General features: G+C 43.9%; 1 protein-coding gene and 1 long non-coding RNA gene across 3 annotated transcripts in view; one reads left to right on the forward strand and one right to left on the reverse strand.

Moving 5' to 3' along the window:
• LOC146036690 (uncharacterized) overlaps positions 1-11,639 on the reverse strand; it is a 143,107-nt gene extending 131,468 nt beyond the window's left edge. For both annotated transcript variants that reach the window (XR_014460930.1, XR_014460929.1), the window contains exon 1: positions 11,525-11,639. This is a non-coding gene — a long non-coding RNA (uncharacterized LOC146036690). The remainder of the gene's footprint in view (positions 1-11,524) is intronic.
• Positions 6,856-8,867, forward strand: LOC146036451 (uncharacterized). The gene is made up of 3 exons (XM_083160448.1): positions 6,856-7,709; positions 8,072-8,377; positions 8,857-8,867. The coding sequence occupies exons 1-3, from the start codon at positions 7,157-7,159 to the stop codon at positions 8,865-8,867; spliced, it is 870 nt and encodes a 289-aa protein (XP_083016574.1). The 5' UTR covers positions 6,856-7,156.
• Positions 11,640-21,392: the final 9,753 nt, after the last annotated feature.

The raw sequence follows: 21,392 nt of genomic DNA on the forward strand, positions 1-21,392 counted from the left end.
AGGATATAAAGACTCCTTAATCTTAGGTAGTGGTTATACATAATGCCTGCTGATTAAGCAGGGGAGCTGGGAAATATTAAATGGGGTATACTATAGCGTCCAGCACCGATCTCCGAGCGCCGTGGAATGCATCGGTAGTCTGTGCTGGAACGCACGATGTCTTGCGGAGTGTATGTCACTTCCGGGAGCGGGGTTATTATAGCATCCGGCTCCTAGCACTGTGGAGCGCATCAATCTTGGGCGCTGGACCGCAAGCGTCACTTCCGGGAATAAGCTTCCTCAATCCAGCGCTGAGACGTCAGTGCTATGGAACGCACCGGCCTCGGCAGCTGGAGCGCAAATAGCCAGCTAGCTTACAACAGATTTATTACTTCTGGAAAGGGCCTAATTCCGCTCTTAGAACATTACAAGTTCAGCGCAAATGATTCAATTTAAAGTTTATGTATCCGTTTAAAATAAATTTATCAACATTGAAAGTGGGATCTCTGTCTCTTTATACCCTTATATGGAGTTTGACACCTTTATGAGAGGAACCCACCTTCTTAAAATAAAGATACCGAGATGCGTCTGTAACTACACATTCACTTGTGAGTATGGAACGCATCCTCCACCTTTGATGTTGCACCTGTGGTGAACCCATAAAAAAAGATACCTTTATGAGCACCATTTGCCTGTTCTAACCGTGAGTGAGGGTACGCCTGTGGTTACCCACTTCGTGAAACCTATTAATATCCCGTAGACCTGACGGAATTATTGCTGATACCTGCTTTCATTTATTTTGTATATCTCATACTTCTGAGAAAAACATTGGAGATCTGTGTATACAACCCTTCATCGCCCAGTGGTCCATTTCTCCAAACTAGCACAGAAGGATGGTAGCACTATCTCTTGGTTCATGAGGAAATTTGAAACTACCTTTGGCAGAAATTGGGGGTTTGTCCTTAGCACTACTTTGTCCTTAAAGAAGGAACGGTTCTTTCGCCCAAAGGGCCTGTATCTCCAACACTCTTCTAGCTGAGGGGATAGCTACTAAAAATGCTAACTTGATAGTAAGCAACTTAACTGGAACCTCCTCCAGTGGCTCGAATGGAGCTCCTGTCAACACGTTCAGGACCATATTCAGACCCCATAGGGCCAAAGGGTTGTGAAATGCCGGTCTGATTTTCTTAATGGCTTGGACAAACCTTTGCATGTATTTATTCTCTGCCACTTTCATATCTAGCATGGCCCCTAGAGCTGACACCTGTACTTTCAAAGTGCTTGCATGTTACGGGAGCAAGCTTCCCCCTTGCTGCCCCCCTCCCCAAACACTGCTGTCACTGTGATTGTGGAGTAGGGTGATATACGATTGCAGCAGCAGGAGTAGGACGCCAAACACATCTGACTGTGGCGGCCGGCACCTCCTCACTGCTGCAGACAGCAAGGTAAAGGCGCGCTCGCCGGGGCCCCACCTTTAGTATCCTGTGCTGTGCTTCCCACATCTGATGCTCTGCCCGCTTCCAGCTGGAGGTTGCGGGCCGCTTGAAATGACAGCACGGGCCGCAATTGGCCCCCGGGCCTGACTTTGGACATGCCTGTACTAGAGTGTCCAGTGGTGTATCTAGGTGCCACGGCGCCCGGAGCAAGGGCATGTTTCGCCCCCCCCCAATATGTAGTAGGTGAGGCTCCTGCGCAGTGAAAAGTGGGCACGGACCAACGTTATACCACACACCGTAATGCCCATTGCACATTTTAGTGAACTTTGTAATTCCAATCACACATAAGCCCACACATGATGCCCATGACATACTATATAACACTCCGCAATGCCCATGACATACTATATAACACTCCGCAATGCCCATGATATACTATATAACACACCGTAATGCCTATTACACACTATATAACACACTGCAATGTCCATTACATACTATATAACACACTGTAATGCCCATTACATACTATATAACACACTGTAATGGCCATTACATACTATGTAACACTCCGCAATGCCCGTGACATACTATATAACACTCGGCAATGCCCATGATATACTATAGAACACTCCGTAATGCCCATGACATACTATATAACACCGTAATGCCCATTACATACTATATAACACCATAATGCCCATTACACATTTGACACAAAAGTGCCACTTACCTACATGCTCAATGCCAGGGGCTTCATGCTCAATGCCAAGGGGCTTCATGCTCAATGCCAAGGGGCTTCATGCTCAATGCCAAGGGGCTTCATGCTCAATGCCAAGGGGCTTCATACAGTCACTAATGCCACATGGATGCGCTGCTGCCCTCCACATACAAAGTATTCGCATTGGTGGGGGGTGAGCGGCATATAACTTGTATGGAGTTCGCATTCATAAATGAAAATAGGCGGCTATGATTTTAAACAAACTGCCGCAGGATCCGCTATCAGCGGTAACGGCTGCTCACACTCTGCGGCAGTCTGTTTATAACCATAGCCGCCTATTTTCATTTATGAATACGGACTCCATATAAACTTTTTAGCTAATGGTGGGGAACTCACAGTGACGGTCGGGCGACCAGGGCTGGGGGCTGTCGGGTAAGGAGTGGCCGCTGCTGCGGAGTGATGACCTGCAATATGAAAATGACGCGGCGGGGAGGTGCACAGTGATTGACAGGGAGGCAGCGGGCTCAGGTGCACAAAAAAAGCCATCCGTCCTGTCCTGTCCTATGCACCCATCCCCCCGCTCCCCGATGTGTCCGGGAGAGAGCCGTGCTGGCTGCTATGTAAAATTCATATCTCCCACTGGCTGGACCGCTAGCCAATAGGCACTCGCGGTCCAGCAGCCACCAGTTGATTGGCTGCTGGACCGCAAGCGCCCATTGGCTAGCGGTCCAGCATGAGACGTGAAATTTACATAGCAGCGCCTCTTTAGTCTCTCCCGGACACAGCGGGCACGGGAGCAGGGGAATGGGTGAGCGGGGGAGAGGGCGAACGAGCTGGCTGTGCCTGTGCCAGCACAGCTCCGGTGCCATGCTATATACCTGCACCTGGAGCAAGTGCTCCGCCCTCGCTACGCCTCTGAGAGTGTCAACACCCATTGCAATAGGGAAAGAATTCTCATTGGAAGAATCTAACACCTAGACTGTAACATCCTGATACACACTCCATTGATGTGAGTAGTCTGGGATTTGTACCAGACAAAAGAGCTACCAATTGGCAATATAGCCTGAAAGCTCAATACTCAATTATAGAAGCTATAAAAGCTGTAGTACAGCAACACAATCAATTATAGCTTCTTCTCACATCCTGATCACAGTCAGGGACAACACAGGTTCTGTCATTTTTAATACACTACTTCTTCACAAATTTCTCTAAAACTATCCCTGCACAATATATGTCATGTGTTATATGTGATATTAGTATGTCCTTTTAATCTCTTATTTCACCATGTCTAAAGGTGGCCATACACACGCAGATTTATCTTCAGATCTGGCTGGTTGGAACAAAAACATGCTTATGGATGAGAGCAAATGACAGATGACCATTTGCTTGGAAATGCTGGAAAACTGACAAACTGTCACTCATCCATAACCATGTTTTTGTTCCAACCAGCCAGATCTGAAGATAAATCTAACTAGTGTATGGGCACCTTAACTGTTCAATGACCCGGAGTTTCTGTGAATAAAATAAAAACGAAGGGACATTTTTAAACAAAACTTTATTAAACATTAAAATTGATCATTAAAAGTGCGACAAAAACAGGTGTGCATCGAATTACACAACCGCTTTTCCTCTCCTTTTTTAGCTAGCCATGTAGCCATGCTCATCAAAGCTGCATGAGGTGGCCTGCTATATATTGGAAAAGTCAATAAACAAGGTTGCGAAAATGGCACAGGCACTTGCTGGCAAGCGCGTGCATCACAATGCTCATTATATTGAATGAGAAAAAGTAGACTCCTGTCTCAGAAGTAAAAGGGTTGGTACTTCTTTACTTTCACGGCGCCACTAGATAGGACAGATAGGATATCACGGTCATCGCGGGCATTGAATGCACTAAAAAATCGGGTGCGACGCGACCGACGCGATGCCCGCGATTTCCCATAGGGAACAATGTTAAATTTCTCAATTGACCCGATTTTACTGTTCAATGCCTCAATTGACACGATTTTTCCATAGGAAACAATGTTAAATGACCCACAGAGGCCAAATAGGCACCCTGAAGTGTGAAATGGCCCCCACAATTGTTAACGCCACCCCACGATCAACGTCAACCCGAAGCGTGGCGAGCGCAGCTCTGTAGGGAGTACTGTGGAGAGTCCGTTCCTGCGCTCGCCACACTATTCTATTCTCAACTCCACGCCGACGTGGATAGTGGGGGTATGAAAAGGTCGGAGGACGCGTACCGCCGCCCCTCGCGGGGTCGCTGCGCTCGCCACGCTTCGGGTTGACGTTGATCGTGGGGTGGCGTTAACAATTGTGGGGGCCATTTCACACTTGAGGGTACCTATTTGGCCTCTGTGGGCCATTTAACATTGTTTCCTATGAAAAAATCGTGTCAATTGAGGCATTGAACAGTAAAATCGGGTCAATTGAGAAATTTAACATTGTTCCCTATGGGAAATCGCGGGCATCGCGTCGGTCGCGTCGCACCCGATTTTTAGTGCATTCAATAGCCGCGATGCCCGCGATTTCTAGTGGCGCCGTGAAAGTAAAGAAGTACCAAAGGGTTAAAAAAAAAAAAAGAGCCTGATTATTTTACTGTTCCTTTTAGGAGTCCATTATTGTTCTCTGCTGCATAAAGGTCAAAGGGTATGTTAATCACTTTATGTCCTGATATGAAATCATTAGTGTAAGCCTTGACCCTGGATAGTTTGTGACCTTTGACCAGCAAAGGTCTATTGATATATGTAATTCTAAAGGGAAAAAAAATGGAAAAGATTTCAAATTTAAATGTTTAAAATAGCCTGATTAATAGTTTGACTTAAAGAGGTAGATGGGTATGGATCATACTGTCACCAGCATATTGGTCGACAGTCATTAGGTCGACACCATTAGGTCAACCTGCATTTAGGTTGACATGGGTTAGGTCGACAGGGTCATTAGTTCAAAATGGGGGTAGGTCGACAGTCAAAAGGTTGACGTGGGGTTTTTTACTTTTTTTGTCACATAGTCGACATGGACACTGAAACAAAGCACCTTGCTATGCTCGGCACACTATTTTACTCTCCCACTACAACCTAGTGGATGGTAGGGCTAGAATGCATTTATTTTATTTATTAACAGTTTCTTATATAGCGCGCACATATTCTGCAGCGCTTTACAGAGCTTAGTTATGAGCAAAAACACATACCGAATTACCTCACAAGACAGTTTAGGACAAGTACATGGTAAATAGAAAAGATCTTAAGATCGATTGCGCTCATGATTGTGTACAATTTCCCTTGAAATCCCCGGCAGTCCTTGGTGCTTTTTGGACACACAATCTACTCACAATCCATCATACAATCAGTCATACAATCCATCTGCTGTATGATTGTATACACAAGATGTGCACACAATCTGCATACAATCCATCATACAATCCATCTGCTGATTGATTGTATAATTGTGTACACAAGATGTGCACACAATCTGCATACAATCCATCTTACAATCAATTGAGATTGTATGATTGGGTACAATATCTTTCTGATGTATGGCCACCTTTAGACAGACTGGGGTGACACAGAAGGGGAAGAAGTGAACATAAACAGGTTAGGATGAGAGCTGGTCAGGTTTTATGCAGGAGGGTGGGAAGAGGTCAGCTTCATGATAGCTCAAAAAAATTTGAAAAACTTCATGTCGACCTTTTGACTGTCAACCTAATGACCCTGTTGACCTAGACTTATGACTTATGGGTGACCCAATGACCGCATCCCAGGAAGAGTTGGTGTACAAGCTTATATACACATCTAACAGGCAAGTGCATATATAGGCAAGACTATTACAAGTTTAACATAAATTAAACAAATTTATTTTTCCCTAGCAGTTACACTTAGTTATGCATTATGTGCACACAGCCTCTAACCATGTCATTTCCCTTTAAAGCAGCTCAAACTAGGTGCAGGCAGCCTTGGCTCCAGTGGCGTAACTATAGAACCACAGCCCCCCGTGGTGGTGGGGAGGCGCTGAGAAGGTGTGGGTACCGGGGGTCTGCGGGGCTATAGTTACCCGCTGCCTCTGCCGCTGGCCGGTACCTCCTGCCGCCGGCGCTTCTGTCGGGTCCCGGCTCCTGGAGCTAATAAAAAGTGACAATCAGAAAATGGCTGCTCCCATACAGCAGACTGTTTTGAAGGTTGCTAGAGGAGGCCGCCGCCTACTCTAGCATCCTCAAAAACTGTCTGCATTATGGGGGCAGCCATTTTCTGAGAGTCACTTTTTATATGCTGCAGGAGCCGGGACCTGACAGAAGCTCCGGCCGCAGCAGGAGGTACTGGCTGCATGGGGAGGGGGGTTGTTAACCCTAGGGGTTAAATTAACCCAAAAAGGCGGGGTCGCTGCCCGAATTTGTTGCAGGGGGGGGGCGGAAAGTTAATTGTCATGCCACATGCCACATAGTTAAGACATTGGGGGTTATTCTAGTTCACTCTTTCTGACAAATTCCTTCTTAGATGGACAAAACCATGTGCACTGCAGGTGGGGCAGATGTTACTTGTGCAGAGAGAATTAGATTTGAGTGGGGTTTTACTTCAAAGTGAGAGCTATATTGCAGTGTAAAAATAAAGCAGCCAGTATTTACCCTGCACAGAAACAAAATAACTCACCCATATCTAATTATCTCTACACAAGTTACATCTGCCCCCCTGCAGTGCACATGGTTTTGGCCATCTAATACCCCTTTCAGACAGAAAAAAAGACCCGGTAATTTCCCTGCTCTTGCCGTGTCGACACGGGTTTTTCTTCTGTCTGAAAGGGTCAACACGGGTCTAAAGTTCCGGGACTTCGACCCAGGTATTTACCTGGGTTTTTCCCGTGTCAGACACGTGTTTGCGGCTGTGTGAAAGGGTCCGACCCGTGTTTTTCTCCCGACTATTGAAAAATCATGCTGATTGGCTGTGCAGCATGGCGCTGCGTGATTGGCTGATCTTTACAGGTTCCCTGATTGGCTGAGCGCACGTGGCAGAGGCGTGCAGCGCAGCAGTAAATGGCCATGGCACACTGGAAAGATGAGGAGATCCGTGAGCTGCTCAGTGTCAGAGGGGAGGAAGAAATCCGAAAACAGATTACTGGCACAGTGAAGGACGCTGTAGTCTACACCAATATTGCCAAGGTCCTCACTTCAAGGGGCATTGTGCGTACCCAGCAGCAGGTGGTCAACAAACTAAAAGCTCTGCGCAGGTACTACAACAAAGTTTGTGACAACAACAGGAGGAAAAGTGGTGCTGGGAGGATGGAATGGGTTTACTTCGACCAATGTAACGAGGTCTTTGGCAATTCTGCCCTGGTGAACCCTGTTGCCATATCATCATCCAGTGCAGCTTCATCACGGAGCATAACTCCAGAATGCAGCCCATCTTGCCCACCTATAATGGAGTTGGAAGACACCATAGACAACAGCATCCCTGATCCTATTGCTGCCATGGAGGACACAATTGATCCATTAGAGGCTGAGGTTGAGGACAGTGGAGCCAGCACCATTACTCCATCTGGGACACCCACTCCTGCACAGACTGAGACCCCAACGTTGCGTCGCAACAGTAAGTTTTTCAAGTATTGTTTGTGTATCTATTTTAATAGATGTACAGGGGGCTATACGTATCAGCAGGCCTTTAATGCCCCACATGCTGGTACCTGTGGTTCTCCCAAGTATCAGCATGTGTTGCAGGCTTGCTGGGACCTGTAGTCCCACTGTAACACAGGTAACAACCCCACACCCACTACTACAGCACACGTGTGGTGTGCCCTGGAGAGGGGTATTGTGGGAACCAGTAGTAGTCTCTCTCTCTCTCTCTCTCTCTCTCTTTTTCTCTCTCTCTCTCTCTCTCTCTATATATATCTATATCTATATATACACTGGCATGCCGCTATTGGATTGTAATGATTTTTCCTTTATTTTTAGTATTTGATGTACCTGCAAGGAAGAAAAAAACGTCAAAGATGGAGCTTGCTACGCGCTCAATGTCAAGAATCCTGGTAGATCATCTCCGAGAGTCCGATCTTGAATTTCAAACTCAAGAGGATGCCCGACTGCAGCGCTTCTTTGACAACGAGAGACAGTTGCAAGATTCCTTTCTCACACAGTTGGTGGGTCTGCACGAACGCATAGCGCTTGAAAATCGAGATGCACAGATGACCTTCCTTACCAATATGGTGTCTACATTACAGAATCCGCAGCCTTACAAGCTGTGTAGTCCGTACGCTGAGGGTGATTATTGTAATCCTCCACACAGAGGCCATACATTTATGCCTTCAAATTCAAGCCAAACTACTGTGCAGGGCCAAGGGCGTAGTTATACTGAAAACATGGGCAATAATTTTTCACATGCCACACAGCCAAGTAGGCCACATGCCAATACCAGTCCACAGGAGACAGTGCATGATACTGTCAATGGCACAGGATATAGTAGGCAATATGGCAATGTGAAAAATTATGCTGATGATTCAGTGAATGCCAGTAATCATAACACTCCTGTTAGCACTGTAATCAGCACTGCCTACAGGCATTTGTAGTAATGTTGCTATATGGTTGTTCTTTTTCTCTTTTTTCTGGGCTCGTTCAATTTTTCTTGCTTAAAAAGTGGCACTTACAAGGCCCGTTAAATGCTGTGTTCCATTTTGATGTACACAGTAGAGTATTATGGTTCTTAGTTTATGAGCCTCAAAAAAGCTCATTTGGTTCTTCAGTTTGGAGCTGAATCAAAGTTCTCAAACTTTTTTTTTATTTAAATGTGTACAAATAGAGTATACTCTAGATATGTGGCTGAACATAATCTATAATGTGTACACAGTATGCCTTCTTTATCTTTAAGGCAATAAAAAAATTCCCTGTTTGGGGCTTATATTTATATATTTATATTTTTTTTGGGGTGTACTAAGGGCTATTTCACACACTCTGACTCCTGTCGGATGGCGAAACCCCGCACGGCCAGGAAGCCGTGCCACACACCGTAGTTAATAATGGGCACAGATGTGACCATTCACCCAGGCCGCCTGGTTTCAGCCGGATCCCATCATTGTAAACTGCTGTGTGCGGCACAGATTCCTGGCCGTGCGGGTTTTCACTGCCCGGCAGGAGCCAGAGTGTTTTGAATTGCCCTACAGCACAGGTCTTCAACCTGTGGCCCTCCAGATGTTGTGAAACTACATGTCCCACCATACATTGCCACATTTTTTCCTATAGTAGGATGGCAAAAAAACTCAGGGCATGCGGGGACATGTAGTTCCACAACATCTGAAGGGCCACAGGTTGAAGACCTGTGCCCTACAGGTCCCAAAAATTGCAAATACAAGTGTTTATCTATATATACAGTGCCGGATGAAAATGTGTGGCTGCTGGACAGTCAAGTGTGTCTCCCCTATACAATACCAGCTTGGATGGCAGCACAACCTATTCACCCACCACTGATAGTAGACCTATGCTAAATACATATTCTACCTCGTGTTGCAATAGTTCAATGTTGTTTCAGTGTTGAAAGGGTATTTATGACCACTAAAGATTTATATTTGAAAACATTTTATATTTAAAGTGAACTGCATAAAACATATTTTGTGAAAAATAAAACAAGTTCTTTCAAACATACAACCAATGTGTCCTTGTACTTTTACTGTGTCATAGTATTTAGGTTAATAGAGAGGGTGTTCTGCAACTTGTCAGCCATGTTTAATGCAATGCAGTGAGCAGTCACCTCCCACTTTTCATGACCTCATCTCTGTGTGCCTTTAAAACTGTCCTTTTCTTATGACACACAGAGTTTTGCAGGAAAAATCCGGCTTCTGTGTGAAAGGGGTCTACACGGGAATTACCCGGGTTTTTGCTCCTGTGTGAAAGGGGGTCAGCCCCTTGCTGTCTAGTTGTACCCGGGTTTTTGTATCCGGGAAATACCTGGGTTTTTGGGATTTTTCTGTGTGAAAGGGGTATAAGAAGAAATCTGTCAGAATGGGGGTTATAACCCCCATTGTTATTGCTGTCAGCAGCAGGGTTATAGTGCACAAAACCATTTAAATGAGAAGATTGCACCACAGAAGATTTAAAGGGCAGTACGGATGGTGCAATGGTATGCATTAATGCCTCACAGCACTGAGGTCATGGGTTCGAGTCCCACCATGACCCTAACTGTGTAGAATTTGTATATTCTCCCCGTACTTGCGTGGGTTTCCTCCGGGTACACCGGTTTCCTCCCACAATCCAAAAATATAGTGGTAGGCTAATAGGCTCCCAACAAAATTAACCATAGAATGTCTGTGTGCGTGTATATGTGGTAGGGCAGTGGTAGCCAACTCCAGTCCTCGAGAGCTACCAACAGTTCACATTTTCCAGACAACCTAGCTGCTGCAAAGGTGTACTCACAGGTGGAGCTACTGTAATTACTTCACTTGTGATTCTGTGAGGAGACCTGGAAAACATTAACTGTTGGCTACCCCAGTGGTAGGGAATATATATTGTAAGCTCCACTGGGGCAGGGACTGATGTGAATGTTCAAATATTCTCTGTAAAGCGCTGCGGAATATGTGTGCGCTATGTAAGAAACTGTTAATAAATAAATATTAAAGGAATGGGATCATTTGGTCTACAGCAAGTTGGTTGACAGTCATTAGGTTGACAGTCAACATGGGTTTTTCACTTTTTTTACCTGAATGTCGACACAGTCGACATGGACAATTGTTAAAGTGCGCCGCTGCGCTCGACATGCTTCGGGCACGGTGCCTCACTATGCTCAGCACACTATTTTATTCTCCTATCACGCCCTAGTGGATGGTAGGGAATGAAATACAGCCTGTAGGCACATATCGAGTCAAATAAACAGTCAAAAACCCCATGTCGACCTACTGACTGTCGACCTAGACCATGTCGACCTAATGCTTGTGTCAACCTAATGATCTGTCAACCTAAAACCATGTCCACCTTGACCCATGTCGACCAACTTGCTGTAGAACAAATGACCATATCCCGATTTAAAAGTTAATGTCCGTGAACAAACGAATGGTGTGATGGACCGGGCTGGATGGGCATTACAGTTACTGATGGACGAAAGGAGAAATAGCAACTCTGGAAAAAAGAACGTACTGCCATGTTAAATGCATCCTAGTTTCACTGACACTGATCTTAAGTTTGCCCACCAAAAGTGGGCTGGCATTCTAATATGTCCAATGCCTCTTATAGGAGCTATTATTATGCAACAAACATTACTACTCTTTTTTATACCTTTTATCCATGCCAATATACAGTATGCTGACATTGAATGACTTAAGGATATAGTGAAAGATATCGCTCACAAAGGATTTTCTGAGGGATAACTTTTGCTATATTTTCCAGTCTGTACTGTCACAACATTCAAGTTTGTTGGGTTCTTACCTGGTTTGTGATTTCTCCTGTCAGTTCAGCTCTGCTCCATGCTGCAAGGCAGTTCTGTGTGGCCTGAGCTTTGCAGACTGATTACAGCACCTGAGTGAGACATGCTCAGCTCTCACTGGTTGAGGAACATGTGAGATTCCAGCAATTATCTCCCTATATAAAGCAGTCTCTGGCAGTCAATCCCTGCCAGAGTGTAGGTTCACTAACCTGCTCCAGTGGTCCCAGTGCTTTGTAAGATATCCTGTGCTTCCTGTGTAACATTCCAGCTATTTATCACTCCAATCTCCTGTCTTCTCCCTGTGTACTGCATCTGTGGTTTCCAGTGTATGATTCTGGCTATTCCTCTGACCATTCTCCTGCTTGCTCCAAGTGTACTACGAACCTGTGATATCCAGTGCATGACCTCGGTTTTCCTTGTGACCATTCTTTTGCCTGCTCCCAGTACCGCATTCCGTGACTCTCTTGAATGACCCGGCTAGTACTTGGACTCTTGCTCGTGCCTGCTTCTTGTTACCTATATCTGTCCGCAAGTTCCTGACCTAACTAGTTTGACCATGAGTACTCCAGAGCTTACCCTACCTTACTCCCAGTGTTTACCAGCACCATGAGGAAAACCTGACCAGGGGACCATGACCGGCGTACCGGGTGCAGCCAAGCCCAAATGCCGCTTAGAGGGGTCACTGGCGAAAACCACTGGTACAGTTAGACTCCGCAGCCCCGAGTCAGGTCAAGCCAATTCCCGATCTAGTATCCACTATTCTGAGCCCAAGACTGTGACATGTACACTCAATATTGATTAACGAAGCATGCTTTTGCGCATCAATAATGACCCCCTCCCCTTCAATAGCACCTAACCCTCCAGTCGCTACCCCTTCCTCACCAGCATCAGCAAGTGTCAATATCGGTGTCAGCAGGGATCAAATAGTATATATGAGGCATAAAACATTAACCTGTTCTCTTTCTCTCCTATGGTGAACCCAGCATCTTGAGTCAAAAGTCTGCCTCCTTCGTTAAAAACTACTACTTATACCCCTTTTACACCACACCTCAGACCCTGGTTATTGCCTGTTCAACCCGGGCTGAGGTACATTGTGAAAGCACTAATCCTTATAACCTGGGCCGACCAACTCAGCAATTCAACTCCGGATAGAAGAAGGGTTAAACTCTGGTCACCCTCTGTATAATGGGCAACCCGAGTTTAATGTGAAAGCAGCGGAACCATGTCGGACCCGGGATCGAGCCTCATGGTCTGACCCAACTTTGCGATGTGAAAGGGATATTATTGTGCAGGGACAAACGTCACAGCAAAGTGTCAGTTTCCAATTCCCTTTATTCTATACCTTTTAAATAAAAATGTAACAAAACAATAAAACACACAGACATACAGTAGTCTCTAGTTGCCACAGCAACTCAATGAGCAAACATTTTTGTAACCCCACCATTCAACAACCAATCATCATATGAGAACCAACTTTGTTATCTAGTCACAGGACTGAAGCTTGTTGAGAGAATCCATCTGTTCATCAAAACTTGAATCCAATTCTGCTTCCTGTTGTCAGGCAGCCTTTGCATGTCCTTCCAGGAATCTGGAAGTTACAGGATGTTAGAACCAAGTTGGGAAGCTGTTTGGCTTTTTTTTAGAGGGGGCTTTCCAAATGTAATCCAAAATCTCCCACTGCATTAGAGTAAGAACGGGAATCTGGGGGGGATGGTAAAAGCCCTAAAAAAATATACTTTTATACACTGGATACTGTATGAAATAAAGTATTATTATTTAACAGCACAGATGGTCAAACATTTATATAAAATACATTGGTCAGGAAAAGGTTAAACATATAATAATAAATAAATACACAAACATAATAGAATTAGTACTGTACTTTCTAAGCTCACAGTCTCCCACTTCATGGTAAGGCTCCTGTCTCTTCCTCCTGGCAGCTGCTCTCTGGTACATTACAATGTTTGAGGACTCAGATCCACACATACAGTAAATGTGGTAGAAAAAGCTGGTACACTGGGCATGTGCAGCAGCTCTGCTTTGTCCCTTACACTGCATGATGTGTAGGCAGCTCTATTGATCATATTATATACCAATGCTATTGTCATATTTTAAGGCACTTGCCAAGAAGGGGGGTTCCTTGCAACCAGAACCCCCCTTCCCCCCCTTGCCTATGGGTACAGGTGGAGTATCCCTTATCCAAGTTGGATAATGGATTATTCTGTATTTTGGAACATTTTATTATTTGAATGAGGTATCTTGAGGTATTTTGCATTTATGTTGTACAAACACATGAAATACACACAAATATATTTTATTTGTGCATGAAACAAGGTTTTAAAACATGAAATAAATCAGACACTGAATTTGAATGCCAAACAATCATGCCCTTGCACATATTTAGTGCCAGTTACATATCATGTTCCCAGTAGTGCCAGGTACAGATGTACCCAGTAGGTTTTTAGCAAAGAAAAAGGAAAAAATAAACATTTTGGAAACTGTAGTTTTTGTAATAATTTGAATAATGGATATTTGGACAAGGGTTACTCAACCTGTATAACACACTACTTTTTCTAGTAGCTGCATTGCCTAGCTGGATGTCATTGTTACTTTGCAATAGAGAATCCGAGTTTTTGCCTTAGTTTCCAAAAACTATTTTTGGTTTTAGCAAAACCGCCCATTTTGCATCTGTCTTGCCTTAAATCATGTCAACTATAGCAGCACCACAGAGACATACAGTACAATTGACCTGCATACTAGAAGAGGAAGTTGTCGAACACAGGGTATGGAAAACATTTACTAATAATAATGTGTGTGTGTGTCGGGGGGGGGGGGTGGAGGGCTGTTAGCATCCCTCTGAATCCTCCATTGCTGGTCCAGGGTTCCTTTGAAAAAAACATGCATGGGTAATCATTATTCTCCCCACCCTTGTGTATTTTAATCTAGTAAGAATATCGCAGGACATCTACTGCCCTATCCCATGAAGTGGGGTGAGACCTAAGAAATTCACATCACTTATTTAATTATAGGAAACTCCATCTACTCCAATATCTGAGAAATAAATGAGAATTGAACTATTGCAGTGTTGAATTAAAAGAAAATTAAAATCAAGTGCTGACCAATTGTATGAGATCTGATCATATCAGATCACAGGGGATCACTGGGACCCAAGTATTGTTACCAAAAAGAAAAAGAAAAGAAAAAACTGAAGGCGTTACCAATATAAAATGAAATTATCTCCACACACAGACGGTGTAATTGGTGGCGTGTAGAGGTAATTAAATTTTATACTGGCAGCACCTCCGTTTTCTTTTTTTCGCTTTTGAATTAAAAGATATCAAAGTTTCTACTATCCATTATAAACTATTCCCTTTATATCACAAAATGGAAGCAGACATGATCGGTTATCTCTATTCAGAAGAGTTGCAAATATTATATTTCTAACAATGAAGCCTTTGGACAAATGCTACCACATAATCTTGAATTAAACTTTTGTCCATAAGGGGTACATTTATTAAGAATCATGTCTGAACAAGATTGCATTCTCATGCAAGTTTGGTTATTCTTTCAAACAGAGACTTATTAACCCCTTCCTGACAGAGCCAGTTTTTGCGTTCCTGACAGAGCCCTTTTTTTCAAATCTGACATGTCTCACTTAAGTGGGGATAACTTTTTTTTGCTTTTACTTATCCCAGTGATTTTGAGATTGTTTTTTCGTGACACATTGTACTTCAAATTAGTGGTAAATTTGGGTCAATACAGTCTGTGTTTTTTTGTGAAAAATACCAAAATGTCGTAAAAAAATGGAAAATTTAGCAATTTGCAAAATGTTAAATTTTCTGCTTGTGAGACAAATAATCATACCACTCAAAATAGTTAATAACTAACATAGACCATATGTATACTTTATGTTTCCATCATTATTTCAACTTCCTTTTAATTTTTTTGGACACTAGGAGGCTTACAATATGAATAGCAAATTCTCAAATTTTCAAGAAAATTTCAAACACTGATTTTTTTAGGGACCAGTTCAGTTCTGATGTGACTTTGAGGGACTTGTATGTGAGACACCCCCATAAATGATACCATTTCAAAAACTGCACCCCTCACAGTATTCAAAACAGCATTTTGGAAGTTTGTTAACCCTTTAGGTGTTTCACAGGAATTAAAACAAAGTGCAGGTGAAATTTCAAAATTTCATTTTTTTTGCAGATTTGCAATTTTAATACATTTTTCTAAGGAACACAGTACATTTTACTAGAGAAATGTGACTAAAAATTGATTCCCCCAATTCTTTTGTTTTCATAAATATCCTATATGTGGCCCTAGTGTGCACGTTGACCAAACCACAGGCTTCATAATAGAAGGAGCACCTACTTGATTTTGGAGCCTCCTTTTTATGAGATTATTTTTTAGGCACAATGTAGGTTTCTAGGCACCATAAGATGCTAAAAGTTAGGAACCCCCCCACAAGTGACCCCATTTTGCAAACTACACCCCTCAGGGAATTCATCTAGGGGTATAGTGTACATTTCAAACCCACAGGGGTTTCACCAATTGTGGTACAACTGGGCAGTGAAAATGAAAAATTATTTTTTTTACACAAAAATGCAGTTCTGGCTCCAAATTTGTCATTTTCAGAAGGTATGAAGGAGACAAAGCACCCCAAAATCTGTGCCCCAATTTCTCCCGAGTACGGCAATGCCTCACATGTGACCAAAAAATACCATTTGGGTGCATGGCAGGACTCAGAAGGGAAGGAGTGATTTTTGGATTTTGCAGCTCAGATTCTGGTGGAATTTTGGTGGGTGCTATGTCGCATTAGCAAGACCCCCCAAGCACCAATACAGTGGAACCCCCCCACAAGTGACCCCATTTTGCAAACTACACCCCTCAGGGAATTCATCTAGGGGTATAGTGTACATTTCAAACCCCCAGGGGTTTCACCAATTTTGATACAAGTGGGCAGTGAAAATGAAAAATTACATTTTTTTACACAAAAATGCAGTTCTGGCTCAAAATTTTTCATTTTCAGAAGGTATGAAGGAGAAAAAGCACCCCAAAATCTGTGCCCCAATTTCTCCCGAGTACGGCAATGCCTCACATGTGACCAAAAAATACCAGTTGGGTGCATGGCAGGACTCAGAAGGGAAGGAGTGATTTTTGGATTTTGCAGCACAGATTTTGGTGGAATGAATGGTGGGTGCTATGTTGCACCAATACAGTGGAACCCCCCCACAAGTGACCCCATTTTGCAAACTACACCCCTCAGGGAATTCATCTAGGGGTATAGTGTACATTTCAAACCCCCAGGGGTTTCACCAATTTTGATACAAGTGGGCAGTGAAAATGAAAAATTACATTTTTTTACACAAAAATGCAGTTCTGGCTCAAAATTTTTCATTTTCAGAAGGTATGAAGGAGAAAAAGCACCCCAAAATATGTGCCCCAATTTCTCCCGAGTACGGCAATGCCTCACATGTGACCAAAAAATACCAGTTGGGTGCATGGCAGGACTCAGAAGGGAAGGAGTGATTTTTGGATTTTGCAGCTCAGATTCTGGTGGAATGAATGGTGGGTGCTATGTGGCATTAGCAAGACCCCCGAAGCACGGTGAAATTATGAACCTAATAATCCATAGATGTGTGGTATATTTTAAAACACTCCTTTATACATAGGCCGGGTTTGTCGGGGCAAGTGTCACACTGGAAAATAGTTTGCTTTCTTATTCCCTTTTTATAGCAAACTTTGCACCTTTTTTGTGTCCTGCCCTTTTTTCCAGTGGAGGGGATTTCATCAGGAAAATGCTGCCCTGGTACAATACGGGGGCCAGTACTAGAAGTACTGGGGCCCTCTGCCTGCTGGTTCCCAAATATTAGGCCCTTTATGACTTCCTCTTGAAAGTGCATAAATGTCCCCCTCTGGCCGGTAGAACGGAATAGCACGTAAGCGTTATACAGTGCCATCTGGATGATATACACGGCCAGCTTCTTGTACCAGATTTTTGTTTTCCGCAGAGCACTGTACGGCTTCAGTACCTGATCTGAAAGATCCACTCCGCCCATGTACCTATTGTAATCCAGGATACAATTAGGTTTTGAGGAGTGGGTACTGGTACCTCGTACAGGGACGGAGGTGGTACTGTCTCCGTGAATTGTTGTCAGTATAAGGACATCCCTCTTGTCCTTATATTTGACCAACAACATATTTTCGGTGCATATTCCCCTGCTTTCACCCCTTCTCATTACTTGGGCAATGTGCGTTTTTGGGAGGCCTCTTTGGTTCTTGCGCACAGTACCGCAAGCTGCTGTACCTCTTGAACCAAGGGCCTTAAACAGGGGGATGCTGGTGTAAAAGTTATCCACATAGAGGTGATAACCTTTATCCAGGAAGGGGTGCACTAAATCCCAGACAATTTTTCCACTAACACCTACGAGGGAGGGGGGGCATTCTGGCGGTTCAATTCTTGAATCCTTCCCTTCATATACCCTAAACCTGTGAGTGTACCCTGAGGTGCTTTCACACAGCTTATACATTTTTATGCCATACCTTTCCCTCTTACTGGGAAGGTACTGGCGGAATTTAACCCTTCCTTTAAAATGTATAAGGGACTCGTCTATGCAAATGAATTTATCTGGGATGTACATGTCTTCAAATTTGGCACTGAAATGATCAATGACCGGCCTGACTTTGAATAGCCGGTCAAAGGTGGGATCATCTCTGGGTGGGCACTGTGCATTATCGTTGTAATGCAAAAATTTAAGGATCGTCTCAAATCGAGCCCGGGGCATGGCCATACCGTAAAATGGGGTGCTGTACAGAACATCTGTACTCCAATATTGCCTAATTTCTGGCTTTTTTACTATGCCCATATGAAACACCAGACCCCAAAACGTCATCATCTCTACTGCATCTACAGGGGTCCACCTAGCAAATGATGACGTGGGGTTTTGAGCAATAAACTGCTGGGCATATAAATTAGTTTGGTCCACCATTAAATTTATAAAATCATCAGAGAAAAATAATTTGAAAAAGTCAATTTCTCTGAGACCTGTGGAATCAAATTGGATTCCTGGCATGGCCAAAAACTCAGGAACCTGGGGCTCAAAATTGTCTGGTGGTGGGGTCCATACGAGATCAATTATTGGGGGGGGGGGTCTCATCTGCTCTACGGGGGCGTCTTTGAGGGGGTCCCTCATCACCAGAGGAGGAAGAGGAGCTTAAGGCGAATCCTTCAAATTCCCCGCTTGCATCATTGGCTGTGTCAGAGTCAGAAGCAAGCATGGCATATGCCTCCTCCGCTGAATACATTCTTCTGGATGACTGGGATGACATTTGGGATGACATTTGGGATGCCATTTTTATTTTTGTGTTACTGGTAGTGAAATGTTTCAACACGTGTATAGTGTAGGGGGGGGTACAAACTTTATTTCAACCCGGGGGGTATGTAGTGTGTAGTGTGTATGTAGTGCAGAAAAAAAAAAATACTTTATACAAAAAAAAAAAATTGAAGGGGTTAAAAAAAAATTGAAGGGGTTAAAAAAAAAATTGAAGGGGTTAAAAAAAAAAATTGAAGGGGTTAAAAAAAAAAAAATGGTCCTGCGCCAAAAATTGAGCACAGATGTTGGTCAGTAACGTCCGTCACTGAACAGCGCTCAAAGGCAACAGGAATTTGATCAAAAAAAAAAAAAAAAAAGATCAACCCTGTGCCGAAAAAGATGATCAGTGATGTACGTCACTGATCAGCGCACAGCGGCCACAGGACACCCACAAAATCACAGTGTGTGTAAAAAAAAAATTAAAAAAAGACCCCACAGCACACACAAAAAAAAAAAAGGTGATCAGTGATGCGACACTGATTACCAGTGAGGGGCAGCAGGTGCACAACCTTTGGTGCAACTGACAGTGCAACTGGCAGGTATATATAAAAAAAAAAAAACCTCTGCACCCCCAAAAAGTTGCTGATCACCTCAGATATAGTGATCAGCACAAAAGGCGGGGGCAGCAGACACAAAATTTAGCACTCTCTGTCACTATCTCTCTCTATCTCTCTATCTCTCACTATCTAACACTCTATGACACTGCAGCAGCAGCAGTGACAGGTATATATATAAAAAAAAACCTGCGCCCCCAAAAAGTTGCTGATCAGTTAATTTATACTGATCAGCACAATGGGGGGGCAGCAGTCAGTTATATAAAAAATATATAGCACAATCTGTCACTATCTCTATCTCTCTCTCTCTATCTCTCTCTATCTCTCTCTATCTCTCTATCTATAACTATCACACTGCAGCAGCACAAAATATAGCACTCTCTGTCACTAGGCCTCTCTATCTCTCTCTCTCTATCTCTCTCTATATCTCTCTATCTCTCTCTATCTCTCTCTATCTCTCTCTCTATAACTATATCACACTGCAGCAGCACAAAATATAGCACTCTCTGACACTATCTCTCTCTATCTCTCTCTATCTAACTAACGCTATTACACTGCAGCAGCACAAGTTCACAACACAGGAAGTCACAAGTAACAGGATCCAGGAAGCATCCAGCACACTACAAGCAGTGATGAAGCAGGCAAGATATTTGCAAGGATCAGGTAAGTATTTTGCAAGGTTCTGGTCAGTATATCGCGGCAGCTAGGCACGGTGACCGCACTGCACGCAATTCCAGACCGGAATGGCATCTGCAGTGCAGTCACCGTTAGTTTAAACCCCCCTCCATGGCTGTGATTGGTCCGTCGGTCCGACGGACCAATCACGGCCTTTGGGGGCGGGCGGGGTGAGGTGGGGTGACACCAGTGTCACCCTTACACCCCGCGGTGATTGGTGCTGTACTTTACAGCACCAATCACCTCCGATCGCGTGCCACCGGCGAACGTTATTCGCCGGTGACACAGAAAACGCTGTAATTGGCTGTTCACACTGAACAGCCAATCACAGCGATCGCCGACGGGGGGGGCGGCATCGCAGCCCCCCCTGGGCATGCACGGACATGTCTGCTGTCAGAGACAGCAGACATGTTGAAACTGTCACCCCGTCTATAGACGCGGTGACAGTTAAATGCCATGACGTACATTTATGCCATGTGTCGGGAAGTACTTCCCGACCATGACGTAAATGTACGTCAATTGTCGGGAAGGGGTTAAAGTCAAACATGGGAGTAAAATCACAATTTGAACCGCCTATGTATATGGATGTAACGCCGGAGGATCAGGTGGACAACAGGTTCAACCTACATCAGGGAAAGCTTAGTGGACAAGGAGACTGACCTGCATTACAAAGAGCGAGTGTGAGTGTGAGTGAGTTTTGTGAGTAGAGCGAGTGTGAGTGAGAGTGAGTTTTTATTTTAATATTTCCTCTATGCAGGAGGCTTATAGTGCCGTGCATGCTGGCACTTATTGTTCTCCAAGTGCATGCATTCATTGGACCTATAGCCCTCTATAACAAACATTAATACCTTACTATCTGAAGTACTTTACAGTCAACTTGACTAAGGTCCGACCTGTGCCAGGGAGAAGGAGTGGAAAGTGAGTGTGAGTGGGGCGGGTGTGTATTAAAGAACTCATACATTCATTTGTCCACTGTTTTTTTTTAACAGTTTATAATATTGAAACTTCAGCAAGTGACAACATATTTAATAAAACATCACAGCACAAGTGTATACTGTATTTCCTTGAGATGGGGCTGTAGGTGCCAGTGGGGTTCTCTGAAAGAAACAATATTACTTTACAATCTAAGGGCCAGATGCACTAAGCTTCAAAAGTGATAAAATGGAGAGTGATAAACCCCCAGCCAATCAGCTCCTGCCTGACATTTTGGCTGGTGGTTTATCACTCTCCATTTTATCACTTTTAAAGCTTAGTGCAGCATA

The sequence above is a fragment of the Crinia signifera genome, chromosome 9 (genome assembly GCF_055691185.1).
Source record: "Crinia signifera chromosome 9, ASM5569118v1, whole genome shotgun sequence".
Classification (NCBI taxonomy): Eukaryota; Metazoa; Chordata; class Amphibia; order Anura; family Myobatrachidae; genus Crinia; species Crinia signifera.